We start from the raw sequence: 20,824 nt of genomic DNA, 5'->3' as shown, positions 1-20,824 counted from the left end.
CCATGAGTTAGTAAAGGTCCAGGCAACGAGATGTGCCGCTACAAAAGAAATGCCCATGTATCCACTAGCAATCAAAAGTTTGGAATGATAGTACTGAGATATGTGTGTAATGTTTGGAAATATTTATATGATTGCATGTTTTCATTCTTTGACTGCTAAATCTTGTCTTTTCAAAAATTCAGTTAAACCCAATCAGGGATGTTGAGACTATGTATGTTACTGTTATGTGATAATACACTATGACCTTTATCTGTGCTCCTGTAAGTCCCAGTAATTCACAATACCAATGGATATGAGCCCTTTTTCAGGCATTATGATTTTGGTGCTCCAGCCTTACATAATGAGAAAGGGCACTACATCTGCTCCTCCCAATATGCTACCTGCGATTTTGGTTCAACCAGGCAACCACTTTATTTTACAGGTTCAGTGTTGTTGAATACATAACCTGCAAAAACTGCGTTTCTGATCGGAGCAGGAAACTAGGTGTATTGCACTGTTCACACAAAATTGTGAACATGTATATTGAGAGAATCATGCATAACCAAAACCATAGTGTCTATGCTGTTCAGAACTCCTCCTGGGAAAATTCACTATGTTTTTCAAAACCTTTGTAGACAACCTTTAATATTATTCAGATTTTTTTTGTTAGAATAACATTCAAACTAGCAGACTAGTAATGTGCGGCAACTGGGATTCCTACTATAGGGGGCTAAGGATCTGGATAATCACCCCCTCCCCCTCATTATCCTTTGTCTAAAAGAAACATTTCAGATTCCCTTGAAATTCTTTGAGATATTTTTTGTGTAAAAAAAGGAAAAAACACTGCCCTTCTCACCAGATTTTTATTTATTTATTTATTTATAAATAAATTTATATACCGCCCCTCTCCCGAAGGGCTCTGGGCAGTGCTCAACAATCCAACAAACAATAAAACACACAAGATACAAAATATAAATTAAATATTAACTATAAAATAAAACCCTTTAAAATACAGCGTACAGTACAGAATTATCGGCGTCCATTAAAATCCACAATAAAACCCTCCCAAAGAGGGGGAATGGTGGGTCCCAAGATGTTAGGGATCCAAAGAAGGAAGAAGGGGGCAACTCTGTGCTTTAGCGCACAGTAAATTGGTGATTTCAGGAGTCCTAGAATAAGTGACGCCTGCATATAACAGCACTGATAGTTCCAGGTTGGGAACTTCCTGCAGTTTTGGTGGTGGACCATCAGCCGGGTGGGATTTGGTGCAGGGAGGGACTTCAGTGGTATAGAATGCCCTAGGGCCGTGGTGGCGAACCTATGGCACTCCAGATGTTCATGGGCTACAATTCCCATCTGCCCCTGCCAGCATGGCCAATTGGCCATGCTGGCAAGGGCTGATGGGAATTGTAGTCCATGAACATCTGGAGTGCCATAGGTTCGCCACCATGGCCCTAGGGTGCACCCTCCAAAGTGGGCATTTTCTCCAGGTGAACTGAGCTACGTTGCCTAGAGATAATTTGTAATAGAAGGAAATCTCCAGCCACCCCCTGAAGACTGGTGGCCTTAGCACTGATGTCTACAATGAATGATGAGCCCAACGGGCAATCTGTGAGCCCTACATTTCCTGCTGTTGGATCTCAGTGGTGTCAAAAACAATTTTTTTAAAGGCTTCGTGTGCCATCACAGTGCATTCCCTTCTGCCAGAGTGAGCCACGTTTTAAACCCCAGTTGCAACGGAGCGTCCCTTCCATGTTACTTTTCCTCAGCAGATGAAAGAAGGTGGGGCCCCTCTTAATCAGGCTTTTGCTATTTGCGATACTCAAAGCAAGCAAACAAGATCCGTACAGTTTACTTCCATGCTCAGCAGTTCCGGAAAAGAAACCCAACAGCCATCTCTGTTTAGACTGCGCCCATTCTGCCTGTCCTTTGTAGCGATGCCAAGGCTCTCCACATCACTGACTTGAGGCTTGCCGTTAAAAACAGAGCCCGCTTCACTTTGTTCGTGCGCCTGAAAGCTGTGCGCAACATGGGATTCCAGCTCCGAAATTCTTGCAGGGGGAGGGAATTGCAGTCCACCAGCAAAAGCTGTCAGAGAAATGAATCGTCGGAACGTATTTGTTTTGACTTCTCTGTGATTTGTTTGTTTCAGCATTACATTCTCTGTCAGTTAAAAAAAAAAAACCTTAATGAAAGCGTAATTTCAGAATCCTGGTTTGCCAGCAGATGCTTTACTTCCTGGGTTTGGTTTCTAGTGAACTGATAAGTTCAGTTAGCTGTGAAAGAAAAGGAAAAAACCCTCAGACATGAAACTGCATTCGTTCTCCAGCCAAAATGCTAAAAATGCTGAGTGACAGGGAGGTAAACTGTTATAGGTGGAAACAGAAAAGGGTAAAAAATATTGCAGTGAATCCAATCATTCTGCTCAGCTGAGATTTGAAGCCTTTCTCCTGCCTGTGTCAGGAGCCTTCTGCCAATGGAAAAGGCTCAGATACAACCAGTGATTATAAAATATAACAGCCTGGCTTTTTCTGAGGTACAGCAGTGGGAAGTTCAGAAACAAGGAATAATTTGAGGGAACATATCAAAATTTAGTGCCTGAAGCTATTTTCAATACTATGCAGCTCAATACTGGTAACCGACCAGAATTCCTTCAGTGGGTAGCTTCAGCCCTAATTGTTGGGCAGTGACGGAGCTCTCCCTGCACAGAATATCCTTCCTCATTGCCACTGAAATTTAGGAATTGTGGAGGTGGAGAGCATCACGTCATACAGCTGATTTCCCCTGTGTATGGCACTGATGTTTCTGTAAATCTGGTGATGCTCATATCTGGGTGCTTATGATCATCATCTGGGATCAATAGTAAGAACCAATCACACGTTGCGTAAAGGAAACACTTCTTCACGCAACGTGTGATTGGTGTTTGGAATATGCTGCCACAGGAGGTGGTGATGGCCACTAACCTGGATAGCTTTAAAAAGGGCTTGGACAGATTGATGGAGGAGAAGTCGGTCTATGGCTACCAATCTTGATCCTCCTTGATCTCAGATTGCAAATGCCTTAGCAGATCAGGTGCTCAGGAGCAGCAGCAGCAGAAGGCCATTGCTTTCACATCCTGCACGTGAGCTCCCAAAGGCACCTGGTGGGCCACTGCGAGTAGCAGAGTGCTGGATGGACTCTGGTCTGATCCAGCAGGCTAGTTCTTATGTTCTTAACATAAGAAGAGCCCTGGTGGATCAGATCAGTGGTTCACCTAGTCCAGTATCCAGTCTCACATAGTGGCCAACCGGTTCCCCACGAGATCCCATAACAGGGCACAGAGGCCAAGGCCTTCCTCTGATGTTGTCTCCTGGCGCTGGGATTCAGAGGTTGATTTCCTCTGAACATGGAAGTTCCCATCACAATGACTAGTAGCCACAGGCCAATCTAACCTTCATGAATCTATCCAATCTTCTTTTAAAGCCAACTATGCTTGTGGCCATCACCATATCCTCTGGCAGAGTATTACATGTTTTAGTCACTCACTAAAGAAGTGTTTCTTTTTGTCCATTCTGAATAGATCAGCTTCCTTGTATGCTTCATGTTCCAGTATGTGGAGAGAGGGAGAAAAAGGCCACTTGGTCAACTTTCTCTAGCCTGTGCATAATTTTCTAAACCTCTTTCATGTCCCCCTTAACTGTCTCTTTTCTAAATCGAAAAGTCCCAGACTTTTCAGCCTTACCTCAAATGACAAGTGCTCCGGTTCCCTAATGATCTCTTCTGTACCTTTTCCGGCTCTGCAGTGCCCTTTTTGAGATATGGTGACCAGAACTGCACATAGTATTCCAAATGAAGCCACACCAGGAACATTATAATACCAACCTTTTCATGTTCAATCCCTTTCCTAATAACCCCTGACAGAGTTTGCATTTTCACTGCTGCAGCCCACTGGGTTGACTCTTTCATTGAGCTATCTACTATTAGATAGTAGATAGCTCATGTGTCCCCATATGTCCCAAATCAGCCTCTGCGCTCAGCAGAGGCAAATTTACTGGTGATCTCTGGCCCCTCAATGATGCGGCTGGCCTCCACCCGGGCCAGAGCCTTTACAGCTCTGGCCCCTGCCTGGTGGAACGCTCTACCTCCAGCTATGCGGGCCCTGTGGGATCTTAATGAATTTCGCAGGGCCTGCAAGGCCAGGGCTTGTTCCACGGGCCTTTGAGAACCAGGCATTGCACAATCTTGCTTTCTAAAATCTGTGGACCCTGCCGTTCCCCCTCCCTCTTCTTTCCTCCCCCCCTCTTTTCTTAGGGGACTAAGAGTAGGACACCATCGGTAATTTTGATAGATGCTGCATTTTAATGGGGGTCGATTTTAACATATAGAGCCATATTTAATAACTATTTAAAAATTTGATTTTATTTGTGCTCTATCTATATTTTGTTCACCGCCCTGAGTCCTTCGGGGGAGGGCAGTTTATAAATAATAATAATAATAATAATAATAATAATAATAATAATAATAATAATAATAATAATAATAATAATAATAATAATAATAATAATAATAATAATAATAATAATAATAATAATAATAAATATCCCAAGGTCTTTTTCCCTCAGTCTCAGCAAGTTCAGACCCCATTATCCCATGGTGGGATTCAGCAGGTTCACACCACTTTGGCAGAACTGGTTATTAAAATGGTGCTTGTAAACAACCAGTTGTTAAATTATTTGAATCCCATCACCAGAACCAGTTGTTAAATAATATGAATCCCACCACTGCCATTAGCCTATACCTGCCTACATAGACCTTCATCTGCCACGTTGTTGCCCACTCACCCAATTTTTGGAGACCCCCCTGGAGCTCTTCACAGTCACTCTTGATTTTCAGAATCAGGATCTGGCTATACTCTATCCCTGTCCACACAGCATTTTTGGTGGGGGTAGCAGGATCACGTTGGCAAACTTCACCTCCATCTTATATAATTCCCTTGCAGGTATGAAAAGCTAATGTGTACGTAAGCACCTGAAGAATCAGATTCCTAGTTTTGGGGCAAGAGCTCTGTGCATGACCTCTACGCACCTTCAAGTAATCCCACATAATTCAGGGGCGGAGCTTGCTACCACTCCTCTGTTTTTGCCCCTCCCCCCCCACAAACACATTCTGTGTCCCCATAAAGGTGTATGAAAAAGCTGGTCCTGAATACTGTATGTATTGGTCCAAGGCAGAATTTCATGACCTGTGAAGCCACTGCAGCAGAATAAATGAGGAGAATTTAGTAAATGTAGACAAGTTTGTATGATTTATGTGGGCTATACCCTGATACCAGTGGTTTCAGTACTGGAGACTAGTGTAAGAAAACTTCCAGGGAAATTTTACTCATCTTAGCATTTTTTTTAAAGTTCTTGCTCTGATTCCAAATATATTTTGGTCTTTTTTTCACTTCTTGAGTTTTCAGAGACATATAGCAAGAGGTCTCAAGAGCCACCTGCGAGTTACAGAACATTCTTCCAAAACTGTACCCAGTTACTTAAAACAGGCTTTGTGTGCCTGCTGGCTCCGTCTTTTCAGCTTCTCATTTTGTCTGTCGGCAGGGGGATTCAGTATTCAGTCTCTGTGGTGACGGGTGCGAGGGGGGGGGGACCTATTTGGCTTTTATATGCCTTGGAAGCAAAGTGCCTGGTTTTCTGTTGACCTCTTAGAGGGTGAAAGGAAGTGCACTAGTAGAATATAAAGAAACATCCTATTTGCTGCTATTCATCACTGGTCAGAGAATACCCTCCTGCCTGCTAATTGGCCTCATGGAATGTGGATAATAAATGAGACTTAGGACACAGTATAGCCCTCTACCTTTCATATATGGCAGGAAACACAATGAAGGTTGTTTCAACAAGTTGCCTGAATTGGCTGACCTGGGCTGTACTCTTGTTCTATTTTATTCCCAGATGTCTTTTGTTAATAAGAAGCTAAAAATTTCAGTTAGCCTGTCTGCTGATGGCCATCGAGTTCCTTAATCAGTTATCATATTAGTGCTATTAAAACCAACTCAGTACAACTTTCTGGAGTTGTTTCTTAAGGAACGCACACACACACCTTATTACCAATCAGTGCTTTCTAACGTTGTTAAGAGTTTGATGGAATTGCCCCATCTTTTCCCCCTCTCTTTTCAGGAGGAAAGATGTGCTTACCACAGGAAACTGATGAATTCATTTGTGGTCCTCAAGGTTCTGTCTACTTGATTAGGGATCTAGAATGAAAGGAAGTTCATACATATACCTTCAATAACATCCAGCTTAGACTATTATAAAGCATTCTGAGTAGGGCTGTCTTTGAAGAGTGTTTGGAGATTCCAGTTGATTCAGAGCACAATGGTTTGTTAATTTGTGTGTTAAATGGAGCATATGCACATGCATAAATTTTAATTTAATTCCTTGAGTTATAATGTTTTCTAAAATAAAAACATTTATTGCATTATAATAAAATAGATTATATTATAAATATTAAGTCACAGCTGACTTATTGTGACTCTAGGAAGGGATTTCATGGTAGTCTCCCATTCAAATATGGGCCCTTTGTAGCTTCTGAGATCTGATGAAATCAGGCTATACCTGATTTCAGTGCTGGTTCAGACCTTTAAAGTCCTCAATAGTCTGGAACCAGGAGATCTCAAGGTCCATCTCCTCCAATATAAACATGCCAAAGCGCTCAAGTCAGCATTAGAAGATCTGCTGGTGGAACCTCCTTACACTTGGTGCTGGAGTAGCTCCATGATAGAAGCCTGTTCAGTTGAGACTACCAGGTTATGGAATATCCTCCCACGATAGGCTTTATCACTGTCTGTTAATGAGGAGTAAAGACTTGACCGTGTTGATAGTTGCGCCCCTTTTGGCATGATCCAGACACCCTCATCCCCCTTCTGCTTCTGAGAGGTGAGCAGTTTTGTCAGTACTGACAACACAAACTGCACTTAATATAGGGAAGAAACCTGAAGTCTGATCCTGCATACAACAGAAATCAATACTTTTTAAAACTATAACTTGTGAAATGTACATTTAAAACTCATAATAATGTCCTGCACATTCAAGTTTGGGCCTGATTTTTTTTTGTATGTGCTTAATGCAATAATGCAGTTTACAAACAATCAAATGTAACCTGAGACTTAGGTAGGAGTTTACATTGAAAACTCCTGGAGTTACCATGGGAAGAGAGCTGGCACGTGGCCAGTTGTATAAACTCCCGGAGCCAGTAATCCTTACAGTCTAACAATATAGTTGAAGCAACATTGTAAAGGCTATAACAGTACCAAACCTGGGCTATAAGGATTCAAAGCAACAAGTATTTAAAGGTATTTTGTTTCCCTATAACTCACCCACTCCCATTCCTCAACCACACAATGTAGAAAGCCTTTATGTGGTCAGGCTCCTTCAGTCTTTCATCCTATATCTTGCCAAAACCAATATTAATCATTTGTTCTAGTAGAAAAATTAATGGTCCTGTGCCAATTAGCAAACAGTATCACACACATGAAAAAATAGGGCTTACTGCACTATCAGGGGATACACCAGAACAATATTTATGTATGCCTGAAAAAGAGGAGGGGGCCAAAGAGTCAGTGTGTATAGTGGTTGGACTAAGATCCAGGAAGCCCTGGTTCAATTCCCTGCTCTGCCATAGAAGTTCATTGGATGACCTTGGAGTAGTCACACTAGCCTAACCTTTTTCCTCAGCTTTGTTGTGGTGATAAAATGGAGAACAGGAGAATGATGCTTCGGGTTCCCCACTGGGAAAAAAAGGTGGGGTATAAAATGTGAAGTTAAATTAAATTTAAATTCAATTTTCAAAGTGCCTTGTGAGTACTGAGTATACCTGTTGCCCTACAGGAAACACAGAATGTGAAGGGCTATTGAATGTCAGGCTCATTCCGCACATGCAGAATAATGCACTTTCAAACTTCTTTCAGTGCTCCTTGAAGCTGTGCGGAATAGCAAAATCCACTTGCAAACAGTTGTGAAAGTGGTTTGAAAACACATTATTTTGCATGTGCGGAAGGGGCCTCAGCTACAGTGAGATGGTACAAAGAAAAGCGAGTACAAAGCTCCTTATTCTGCAATTGCAAACTCAGAGACATCCCTGTACAAAGACCTTTTAATGCTACTGTGCTATTTGCTCTTCAACTATCACACGGAACTGGGATTGAAACAAGGATTCCATATGGCTCTTAACCGAGCAGTGTTCCCCCATTTAATCTCCCAATGAGACATCTCTAGGTCTGAGTGCAGTAGCGAGCAGCCAGTTACTAGGATCAGAAGCAGTCTGGGACACACAAAGGCAAAACCGTAGGAACATAAGAGGTGGAACCTGCCACCATGTTCATCAACCAAATGGGAGACTGCAAGCAAGAATTCAGGAGAAGGCTGAGACTATACCTTTTTCAGGAGAAAGATGACACTAGATTTGAGAATTCATTCACCATTTCTTGGACCATCTTTATTCTGGAATGCTCTGTTTGGGTCCTGGTGCCTACCTAGGTCTGTCCCCAAGGCACTAGGACCCAAATGGAGCATTCTAGAACAAAGCCTGCCTAGGAAATGGGGGATGAATTCTCAGATGTGGTGTATTTATCCTGAAAAAGGTATAGAAAGGGCAGTCAAGAAGGTTCAAAGATTCTTAAGTGTAAGCATGTGTCACTAGCAATTAAGAGCAAGGTCATTCATGCCATTCTGCTTCCTGTTATTATATATGGTTGTGAAAGCTGGACAGTGAAGAAAGCTGACAGGAAGAAAGTAGATCTCTTTGAAATGTGGTGTTGGAAAAAAAGTGTTACAAAACCTGTGGACTGCCCAAAAACAAATAAGTGGGTTCTAGATCAAATCTAGCCTAAAGTGTCCCTAGAAGCTAAAATGACTAAACTGAGGTTGTCATACTTTGATAAATGAAATCAGAAGCAGAAATATATATATGTTTTGGGTGTTTTGGGGGTGGCCATCTTATATAAGCCCAATTATGTGAAATCCACATGACCATACCAAAGCCTTCCAATTTGTCACTTCAAGTGGTATGAGGTGAGAGCTTCTCTGAACTTAGAAAAAAAATTCCCATAGAAATATATGTATGAAAACTATGAACTATTAGATTACCTGGTTTGAAGATTTTTATGGACATCAGAGCATGTATCCAAAGTATCTCTCTTCCAAGGATGGGATAATGAGTATGCATTAAGGTGTAGGGAATATCAGTAAGTGAGACAACATCTGTTGTTGGTACCACAGGTCAAATCTAATCTGAGTGGTCTTTGCAGTGCTGACAGAGCTGTTGGGACTTAGCTGTTCTTGCTCCTAGCCGCTAGAGGTCCTGCAGGGCAATTGCCCACTAGAAACTTTCCCTGTAAGTTTGCAGGGACAGCAGTATATAAGACAAAATAACATTAAATGGCCAGTGCAGTACTTGCCAGAGCAAGTTTGGATTTTCTTCCACTGTCTGCACTCAAAACTGATTTTTGTTGTTTTTTTCCCTTGCTATTCCCAGTAAACCGATAGAATTAAGAATTTCAGAAGGATTGGTAGAGCTTCATTGGGTGGTTCTACAAAAATAAGAATTCCCAGTGGCACTTTGGGTGATCAAACTTCGTAGGAAGCGTAGCAATTCTGTATAAAGGAGAAGTTGTATGTGTGCAAAAACCCAAGGGAAATGTTTTCCCCTCACTTGCTTCATGCTTAAATCAGGCCATATTGGTTCTATTGGAAGTGGAAAGAGAGAAAGGGGATGCAGAGAGGGAAACAAAGATATCTCCTCTTTAGTTTGTGTTGCTCTTTGCATCTTAATTATTTTGAAACTTGAGCTAAAACCAATAATGAAAATCACATTTTTGGATGATTTTTTAATGTCACCCCCATATATATTGAAATATATACCCTGTTTCCCCGAAAATAAGACATCCTCTGAAAATAAAATATAGTAGAGGTTTTGCTGAAGTGCTAAATATAAAGCATTCCCCAAAAGTAAGACGTAGCAAAGTTTTTGTTTGGAAGCATGCCCGTCAAACAGAACACCAGAGCATGCAGCTGTGGAGCGGAAAAATAAGACATCCCCTGAAAATAAGACATAGCGCATCTTTGGGAGCAAAAATTAATATAAGACACTGTCTTATTTCCAGGGAAGCATGGGTATATTTCTGCCCACTAGCTGGGTTAGACAATCCTTGAAGAAGATCTAAGGGCATGTTCAAGGAAGCTGCCCATTGCTGTCCAAGCTGTAAAGGAACATTCTGGACTAGCCTCAGAAGTGTTCGCAGTGACCCCTCCTCATCTTCAGCTTTTTATGGGATTTTATGTTATATTCTCAAGAATATTATTACCAATTATCTGCCCCATCCTCCGCTTTAATCTCCATACTCAGTGACCTTGTAACCTTTTGATTAGATTTCATGGGCATTAGCAGTCCGACTCAAATAATCAGCCTGGCTGTCTTAACCAATTTGTAGTCTAGCAGATACAATAATGTTCAAAAAATGGGGAAAATGTTTAAGCAAGCCTCTCTTCTGTGATTAAAAAAAAGATCTCTTGACAGACCTAATTAGGTTGCAAATATATGAGATGCTGAGGGATTCATGAATGGTTCCACTAAGTAGTTTTTTATTGATTAGAGGTCATTGGGACCCTTCCTCCAGTTGGACTAGGCCATGGCAAAGTGGAGTGGAATTTAACCCTTTCCATATACTGTTTTCCCATTTCAAACAGATTGCCAGAGTTTCTGTGCCCCCACTGGGGATGACATAGAAAGTAGAACTGTTCCCTCAAAAGTGCAAAAATGAGATCCAGAGGAACATTTGAAATCAGAAAAACAGTGTGTAAGGAAAGGGTTAAACTCCCTTGCTTGAGTCTTTGCCGCTTTTATTTACCAATGAAAACACTGATATTCTTTTCCACATCTCCCAGCATCTTATTTAGTTTAATGCTGTAAGACCTAAATTCCATCACAACAAAGATGTAGGTTTCAATATTCAAAGAGTCTCTGTGAACTAACAACACAAGGAGAGAAGTGGCTTTTTCGCCAAATGGAATTGTATCATTCCCCTGCAACTGGAAGTTAAATTTTTTAAATACATTTTTGCTTAATAATCACTGAATGTCAGCAACTGTACATAGGTTTGAATACACTTCAATCTCTCACCATCCCCAATCCATTGCAGTTTGCTGGGGGGCAGGGAGCGAAAGAATGGGAGTATACATTCGCTGAACGTTAATCTTGAAATAAAGTGGAAATGTCACAGTTTGGCATCAGGCTAAGATATTAGCAACACATTAGTGATAAATGCCACTAATTAGAAGCTATTAACCAATAAGCAATTTGCAGTAAAAGTAACAGAAGAAAGAGATAACTATTTCAAATATTCCTCACGCCTAAAGTCTTGCAATCTTTCATTTGAACTTCAACTTTTAAAACAGCATCCCTTTCAAAAAAAAATTTTTTTCCATATTCCTAGATTTTAAAGTTTTATAAGTAGTAAGTTCCAGGCTGGCGATATTTTTTTTTTAACTTGTAAAACTTACTAAAGAGAGATCTGTTTTCACATCTTGCCAGAGAGATGGATATCAAATAACCTGAATGGAGGAACTAAGCTGCAAAGTGCCTCAGAAGGTCAGGATGTGCATGAACAAACAAGCGCTCCTATTTGGTCACTGTACACAGGGTGGCTATGATTCATGATGCTGTAGCAGCACTTTTTTGAGCCACTATGGTTGTGCAGATCAGGCCAATAGTCTGATGCAGTATGAGTTAGCTGATGTCCATGTGTCTTCTATAGGCTGTATCAGATTACTCTGCAGCCAGCTATCTTTCCCCTATTTAAATCTAGGACCAGGGGTCTGAGGTAATATAAGGCAGCTTCATGTATTCAGTGGATCCTTCCAGGCTCTCATGAGGCCTAGAGTTCAGGAAGCCCCACTGAAAATGCATGGCTTGTTTTGCAGTCTTTAAAGATACCTGGGGAAGGAGGAGGAAACTGCATCAGCTCCTGAGTAGGGAATGGACAGTGAGGGGGGTGGGGGTGGGGGTGGGGGCAAGGGATATGTGAAAAGAGCTTCCCTTTCTCATAATACCAGGTCAGTAAAGTTGATGGGCTGAAGATTTGGGACTGACAAATAGGAGTACTTCACACAGAACATAATTAAATTGTGAAACCTGCTTGCACAGGACATGGTGATGGCCACCAATTTAGAAAACTTTAAAAAAGAAGTGGACAAATCCATGGAGGACTGGGCTATAAATGGCTTCTAGTCATTATGGCTATTAGCCACGATGGATATCTACTTTCTCCAGTATCAGACGCAGTATGCCTCTTTATATCAGCTGCAGGCAGGTATGGGTGAGAGGATGCTATTATTCTATCTATAGGCTTCCCACAGAAAGCTGGTTGACCCCTGTGTAAACAGAACACTGGACTAGATTAACCTTCAGTTTGATCCAGCATAGCTGTTCTTATGTTGGCATGGTGGATAGATTCTGGTGGCACCCCTTGTTGAATCGTCAAGGACAATATAGGTGACACATGAATTTCCCAAAAAATTAGATTGCGAAAGGAGTTGAATCCCAGAAGGGCAACATCAGCCACTCCCATGGGCAGGGCAATACAGAGTGGGGGGGATCCCACTCTGGGGTAGTGCAACCTTCCGCTTGTGGATTTGCCCTCCTAGGGCACTTATCCTGGCAGAGGGGCAAATCCTCTGGCACCCAGCTGCTGCAGTGCCCTGCAATGGCCAGTCATGGTGCAGGGCCTCACGTTGGCACTCCTGCACTGCCCCCAGCTGTGTCGGCATTGCAGAGATGTTTTCAAGAGTGGAGCTGACCTTAGTCAGCTTCCACTCCCCATTTAGCCCCTTTGCGCCTGCAGAGCCAGTCTCAGAGATATGCCACGATTTTCGTAGCGTATGGGCGCTTTCCCTTATGGGAGATTTATGAAGTTTGGCCCTTTAAAAAAAAACCCACACAAAATCTTTGGGGCTTCCTGCACTGTGGATGGGGCAAGGTGGTGCCAGAGCGGCAAGCCCAGAGGTGAGATCCAACCAGTTCTCACCACTTCTCTAGAAATGGTTACTAATTTTTTCTGAGTGCCGAGAAGGGGTTACTAAAGCAACCTCCCTGCCCAATAGGGACTGGAGGTGTGTGCGTGCACCGCTGCCACTGTTTGAATCCCACCACCATCGGAACCTGTTATTAAAATTTTTGATCCCATTACTGGGCAAGCCCATTCCTGAAAATCTGACTGCTCTACAATTGGGCTGTATATGTTTTAGCAAGCCATTCACCAATAGTCAGAAACAAGAACAATATGGAACAGTGATTTACCAGAGGCAACAAGTAAGAAAGCAGGGACTGTCCCTGCTCAGAGAGTATATAAGTAGGTACTTTTTGAAACTGAGGTTTTTCATTCTCTTGGGCTGTACAGCAGAGTTGTTTAAAAGGAGGCTAGCATAAAAGAGTTATAAGAAGCCTGTCATAATGGGTGAAAACACATTTAAGGACAGTGTGTGGATTGTTATAAAAAGCAGATTGTCCTGTTTTGAAATATCATGTTTTAGTTAACATCCCAACATGCATATCTGAAGTCTTAAGAGTGCACAGTGGAGTATGTGATGAAGTATGGAGGGGGAGCCTCTGGAAGTGTGAGGTCATTCTGGCATGAGGAAAGGAGCACACTAGTGCACCTAAGTACATATGAGAGTGGGAGAATGAAAAAATCCCTCCGATTGGTTTCCTCGTTTTTTTAAATCAAACACAGCTTGTCCTGATGCGAAATGAATTCAGCGCATGACTGACAAGTGTTTGATAACTGTCATAATGCTGGCCTGCCAGGAAATTGAATTAGTCATCGTGCATTTGAAATGCACCCGGCTTTTAATTTCTCTTCTGCTGTTATTCTGATAAGGATTCGGAGGCAGTTTAGCTGTGAAACTGTAGTAAACCAAAGGATTGCATGGAACTCTAAGCCTTAAATACCCTTAAATACAAAACATGATCTGGAATGCACATCTTCGTGGTACGTTAAAATATAAATAAAACACAAACCTGCATGGGTCAGTACCATTGCTTATTCATGCCATGTTGGAGTGCGTGAGATATATTTAGTGACTTCCATAGAAAATGTCTGGAGAATTTACCTTGAAGCATGGCCTCCAATACTTTTTCTGCAGCCTGCCCCTGGAGATAGAAGGGGTCCAAGTTCTGCAGAAGAAGTTGTGAATGGAAATAGTCAAGGGTGGTCCTAGTGATTCTGGGCAAAAATCCAGGATGGGACCTTAGAACCACTGCCATACCTCGCTGGGGCCCCCACGTGCCTTCCCCTGCTACTGAGGTCCAACCATGGGGAAGCCCTTGCCCTAGGGAGGTGAGCCAGAACGACTGCTGCACTGAGCCTGCTTGCTCCCTCGGGGAGCGGGTCAGGACTGTGGAAATCGGGGGGCCCTCAGTCTAGAAAACCCAGCCTTGTTGCCCATTTGTTAAGACTGCCCATGGAAATTGTAGCATGAAGAATTCTGTAAGCAGCCATTCTTACCCCCCTTGCAGTCCAATTCTATATGTGTTTACTCAGAAAAAAGTCCTTTGAATTCATTGGGGCATAACTCCTTAACCTATCAGTGTTTTAGAAACTAGAAGAAATCATTGACATGTCAGGCAGATAGCCTTTTGCCATCTTACAGTGCATTTAAATACCCTTAATACTCAGGCTTGGCTGATTTATTCCTGTCTCCTTGGTGCCTTCAGATAGAGCAACTTCATTCTAACTTCATGCTCAATAGTTTTGGCAAAATCCCTCCCCACGTCTTCTCCCAATGAGCCCAAGAGAAGTGAGATTCCATTGTTATTTACTTTCTATCGTGGGTGGCCAAACTATGGTGTTCCAGATGTTCATGGACTACAATTGGCCATGCTGGCCGGGGCTGATGGGAACTGTAGTCTATGAATATTTGGAACACCATAGTTTGGCCCAGGGGTCTGAAACCAGGGGTCTGAAACCAGGGGTCTGAAAACTGTGGCTCTCCAAATGTTCATGGACTATAATTGGCCATGCTTGCAGGGGCTGATTGGATTTGTAGTCCATGAACATCTGGAGAGCCACAGTTTTCAGACCCCTGGTTTGGCCACTCCTATGCTAGGAGTGCCAGTTCGAGGTAGGAAAATACTGGAGATTTTCAGAGAGGAGCCTGAGGAGGGTGGGGTTTGGGGATTGGAGGGATTTCAATGGGATATAATGCCAATAAAATCCACCTTCCCAAAGTGGCCATTTTCTTCGGGCGGACTCATCTCTGTCCAGTTCATGAAAAAAAATGACCAATTATCTCTGGGCAAAAAGTGCAGCTCTCTCCTCTGTCGTTTGAAGATCATTTGCAATCCCAGTAGATCTCCTGCCTGGAGGCTGGCAACCCTGTGTTTTTCCGCCGCACCACTGTTTTTGGCTTTGCCCACTTTGATTCAGGGATTTCACTCAGGGCCAACGTCAGCATACTCTGATGTGAGGCGGCTGCTGAAACGCAGGGCTTCCACACGGCCTACGCTGCCCTCATACCTTTGCAAACCTTGCTGTCATTCCTATTCCCTTTGTTGCTCAATTCCTGCCATGCAGATGATGTATGGCAATAGCACTGTGCTCACAGTGTGGGCAATTGGAAACACCAGCAGGTGAGTGGGAATGAAAGACACATGGAGCTGTGGGCATATGTGGGGGGGTGGTGCTATGGGAGGGAGGAGACTCTTGGGCACGGTTTGCCCACAACCTGTAACCAGCCCTAGTTTGATCCCCAGGCCCTGTCCAGGTGTCAGGGCCATTCATTTCAAGAGCTGTCAGCTCAGCTTGAGGGCCACTATAATATTGAATTGCACATGTTTTAAGAATGAGCCTGCAGAATCCTCGAGCTCACACACTTTCCCCTTCCTCTTCCTTCCTTCAAGGAAATCTAATACTTTCACAGCAAGCTCTAATTTGCTATTCCACTAGAATCACAGGCTATGGTTTTGTTTGTTGCCGTTGTGGTGAACTAGTCCAGTTTGGTAAGCCCGTCATTTGACAGAGCTAAAATCTGTTCTCTCCTAGTCTGCTGAACTATAACCTCCCACAGTGTAACATTCGGAAATTTGTGAGTGCCCATTACGATAGCAGTTTCTAATCCCATGACAGATTACGCTACCTTTTGATTCAGAAGTTCCCTGCTGTTATAATGCAACTTCTTTCACAAGAACAAAAAAGTAATTCTCTATCAGCCATTCTCACATAGCTGTGGTTGCCAGGGAACATCACACAGTATTAACAAGATAGTCTTTCACTGCTCCAGATAAAGTATTGCTTCTTCTGCAAATTCAGGTTTTGCAATACACTTACACAGTAGCCCATAATTCACTTCCAGGCAAAGGCACATTTTCTAAGTTCAGTGTTTGATGAAAACAGGTTGACCAATTTACAGTCTTGTCAGCAAGATACTCTTTGGATAGTTAATGTCTCCTTTAGAGTCATGGCTGTTTGTTGAAAAACTTGCCTAGGTGGATCCGTGTTATCACACTGTGGAAACTTTTTCTTCTCATCCTCCCCTTCTTCTCTATTATCACAACTGGGAAACCCCACCTAATTCCTTAAAATAGTAATAATATGGGCCAGCACATGCCAGCCAATTTTTATTAAATAATTATTTAATGCACATAATGTATGGAATTCACTGCCACAAGATCTAACAATGGCAGCTAGTTTAAATCACTTGAGAAGGGTTTTTTAATTCATTCAGAGCAGGGGTCCCCAAACTTTTTAAAGAGGGGGCCAGTACACTGTCGCTCAGACTGTTGGAGGGCCGGACTAAAAAAAACTATGAACAAATTCCTATGCACAAATGATTGTAAAATGTTTGATTTCACCTTTCAGCCTTTCTGTCATGGTCTATTTTTAGAACAGTGACCAAAGTATGTCAAGTACAGGGTGGGCTCCAAATATTGTTGGGGAGGCTGTGGAATACCTTCCCCTGTAAAAAAAAAAGCAGAACTTTGCCAATGAAGCATTCCATCTAACCCAGGATTAGGTATCTTCCTGGGTTCTTCCTCCCTAGCAGCCAGCGAGCAATTCACCAGCCTGGCTGATGCCAATGGGAGTGAGGCGGAACAGAAAGCCTGAGAGCAACACATGGAGTAGCCAAGAGGGAAGGGCGGAGCAGGAGTTGCCACGTGTAAGGTTTCCAACTCTGGGTCAGAAAATTCATGGAGATTTGGGGGTGCCATCATGTAATTGCAATCAACAGCCGTTGGGGCCGGTTCCTCCTCTCCCTCAAGCCCCCACTGCACATGAATGGAGCCATCGCCGCCATGCCTGGCGGGCCGGATAAATGCCTTCAGGGGGCCACATTTGGCCCCCGGGCCGTAGTTTGGGGACCCCTGATTCAGAGTATTGGTCCATTGATAGCTGTTAGTAGGAGAGTTTGGATTTGTCCCCCGCTTTTGTCAACCATAAGGAGTGTCAAAGTGGCTTACAAACTCCTCACAGCAGATACCTTGAGAAGTAGGTGGGGTTGAGAGAGTTCTGAGAGAGCTGTCATTAAGGTCATCAGCAGTTTTCAAATGTAGGAATTGGGAAACAAATCTGGTTCACCGAATTACAGTCCACTTCTCTTAACCACTACACCACACTGGCTCTCAATATTGACTCTCTTAGTATTAATGGCTAAATAAAACTTTTATGTTCAGAGGGAATATACCTTTAAATAGCAGTCAATGAGGTGGAAAAATGGAATAAGACTTTGACCATTGACTGTTTGCCCTAAAGTATCTGATTGTTTCTTTGGGAAACAAGATGTGAACAAGAATTGCCATCGGTTGTGATCCAGCAGTTCTTTTCTTATGTTTTGAAATGTTATTTAGTTATTTGTGAATGGATTTATTACTTTTCTGATAGTCACAATGCTCTAAGTGATATACAGATGCCAATAAGACATAAAAACTTTCTTAAAACTATCAAAAATAGGCTGAGGAATATTACATGTTGAGAAATCAGCCCAACTTTTTGATCATCCAAACATGAATTCATCACTTTCCACTGGGACATAACTGTAATTTAGAATGACCTCATTGGCCAAAACATTTTTGTGAAATCATGGTTTGGACCATTAGACCCATCGAAGAGTTAAATAATTCGATAGGATTCCAATGCAGCTATTTCATGCAAATATTCTTGGTTATATTTTTAGATTGTGCTGGTCAGTGGACATCTGGACAGCTGGGATGTCGGGCAGGGAGCCATGGATGACGGCGGTGGAGCGTTTGTTTCATGGGAAGCATTATCTCTCCTCAAGGATCTTGGTAAATATTTACCTTAAAATGATGTAAAGAGTAAAGAATTGCATGATTTCTTAAACTTTTTTTCCTCAGAAATGACAGCCAGTATAATTATTGTACCTCATCCTTGCTCTGGTGAAAAGTGTTTGTTTGCAATGTAATTATTCCCAAGAGTTTCCCTACAATAATAGCTGTTTTTGTAGGAAACCTGCAAGGCTGTTAATTTACAAAGTAACACTTCCAGATTTTTCATATCTGAAGTTTGACAAGAATTAAAGGTTTATCTGAGTGTTGAGAATCTAGCTGCACAATCTTATGCAGTTACACATTTCTAAGCCCTTTGACTTCAGTGGATTTTTGAGGTTGCAGTTTTGTGTAGGATTACACAGTAACAAGGAAACACAGTTGTGAACTGTTGTATTCTTGTGCTCATGAGAACATCATATAGGCCATATCAAATACATATGTGATATCTTATGAATAGCTCTGTTGTATGGTCTGGGGGGACTGTCAGTCTCCATCATACCCATTTTACCATCAAACTCTGTCCCTTTGTATATGGGATTTCTTTATAATTTGGTACATTAAGAAAGCAATCCCAAGCAGTTCTACCCAGAATTCTCCTTAAGAATACTCAGTGGGGCTTATTCCCAGGAAGTGTTCTTGGGATTGCATTGTTGCATCTAGGGTGGCTAGCTACCAGGTGATGGCTGGAGATATCCCACTGTTACAACTGACCTCCAGTCAATAGAAGTCAGTCAACTTGAAGAAAATAGTTGCATTGGACTCTTATCACATTGAATCCCATTTAAGTCCCTCTCTTCCCCAAACCCCACCCTTCTCAGGCTCCACCCCCCAAATTTCCAACTATTTCCTAACCTGGAGCTGACAGCCCTAGTTGTATCCCACACAGGAGCTCAAGGTATACAGAATTGGTCTGTTTTTCTTTATATCAACCAAGACCATCTGACAAGCTTTCTGACTTTGATGGGATTTGAACCCAGCTGATCCCTGTCCCAGGCCAGTACTCTGTTCACCCTGGTTCTCATTACTCAGCATTTATGTATTGTCCAAACCATGTCATCGTACTAATTATTAACATTATTATTGCGGAGGAGGGGCCAAGAATATAGTGGTTGCTTGTGAGTTCATGGTAGTTCAGGTGAGATTTAAACAGGTCCTTTCAGCATTACTCATCCTAACAATGCTGAAATATAGGAAGTATTATCCTCTGCTGTTATAAAGAAGAAAATGTTGACAGTAAGAATCAAGCAATCACACTTCCTCTATGGTACTGACTGAGTACTGACTAGAATTCAAGAGAAAATGGTGGACCGTGAAGGAATCCTCATTCAAGGATTCCTTGCTATCTGAACCTGGGCCCATGACAGCTGGCAAAGTTCAGCAGACAAACTTTGGGTTGGGAAATTCCTGGATATTTGGGGCTGGAGCCCAGGGAGAATGGAGCTCGGGGAAGGAAGGGACATCACTGGGGTATAACACAATAAGGTGCTCCTTCCATGGGAACCATTTTCTCCAGTGGAATTGATCACTTGTAGAGGTCAGAGTGGGGCCAGTGGGTGCCGTACTGAACTACCATCTCCACACTTTCAGCCTTACTTGCTGTCTGAAAAAGGCTTTTAGAGGGGAAAGCATTATTAAGTGAAGAAACAACCCTGCTGTTAACTTGGCAGTTCATTAATCAGTATCAACCAGAATGTATTCCAGTCATTCGCTTGATTTTATTAAAGATAAACGTAAACCATCAGAAAACACTTCTTGCCACTAGTAATAATTCTAACAAGCTGTAGTGCATTTTGCAAACTAAATAGTAGTTGGACAAATGAATACTTTATTTATGCACGTTCTTCCTCTTTCCATAACTTCACAGTTTCATGGACTATTGAAAGAAAGGAAAATAGCTGTACCTTGCCACTGATGGAATGGTTTTCTGCCCAGATTCTACATGACTAATTGTCTGTTTTAATAACCTAACTTAACTACCTAAAAGCCATTCAAGTGCAGTGGATAATATTTTAACTGGAAAAATTAACACTGACATCTTGTCCCCTAAAAAAAATATTTAAGGATGGATAACTAGATCTTCAGATGCTGATAGTGATGCCAACATACCCAATGAGAATTTCAGTTTTTCAGAATGAGGATGCATTCAGAATCAGATTTGTTAGACAATTTTTGATGAAGCTTACAATACAGCTGCTTGGAGCTTTATTGCTTCGATGTTCATGACATTTTGGGAGTTTACTTCATCGTGTGTGTGTGTGTGTTTTTTGCAATCTTGATAGTTAACCCATGTTGCATGATGAAAGTTGATGACACAGGCAGTGCAATGAATGACTAATGAATGAAAGAAAGCTATGAATCAGTGAAGAAATTCCTTTTTTAAAAGACTGCAAATTTAAAATCAACATTAGTTAAAGCTCATAAATTTGGCTTTATGGCAAAATGCAATAGCCAGTTCATTTTTTATCACAAATGGAAGCTACTGATCCATCACTCCTTCAGAAAAGATGGTCACCAGTCCAGGCTGGGCAAAGGA

The 20,824-nt window shown here is 42.2% G+C and overlaps 1 protein-coding gene across 2 annotated transcripts in view; it reads left to right on the top strand.

Annotated features, from left to right (window-relative positions):
• Window positions 1-20,824, top strand: part of CPQ (carboxypeptidase Q) — a 192,654-nt gene that overhangs the window by 96,274 nt on the left and 75,556 nt on the right. For both annotated transcript variants that reach the window (XM_048508632.1, XM_048508631.1), the window contains exon 5: window positions 18,177-18,288. In XM_048508632.1, coding sequence (XP_048364589.1) covers window positions 18,177-18,288 — 112 coding nt within the window. The remainder of the gene's footprint in view (window positions 1-18,176; window positions 18,289-20,824) is intronic.

Source organism: Sphaerodactylus townsendi, linkage group LG09, assembly GCF_021028975.2.
Source record: "Sphaerodactylus townsendi isolate TG3544 linkage group LG09, MPM_Stown_v2.3, whole genome shotgun sequence".
Lineage (NCBI taxonomy): Eukaryota > Metazoa > Chordata > Lepidosauria > Squamata > Sphaerodactylidae > Sphaerodactylus > Sphaerodactylus townsendi.
The sequence above is the reverse complement of the archived record's forward strand: the minus strand, read 5'-3'. Positions and strand labels throughout refer to the sequence as shown.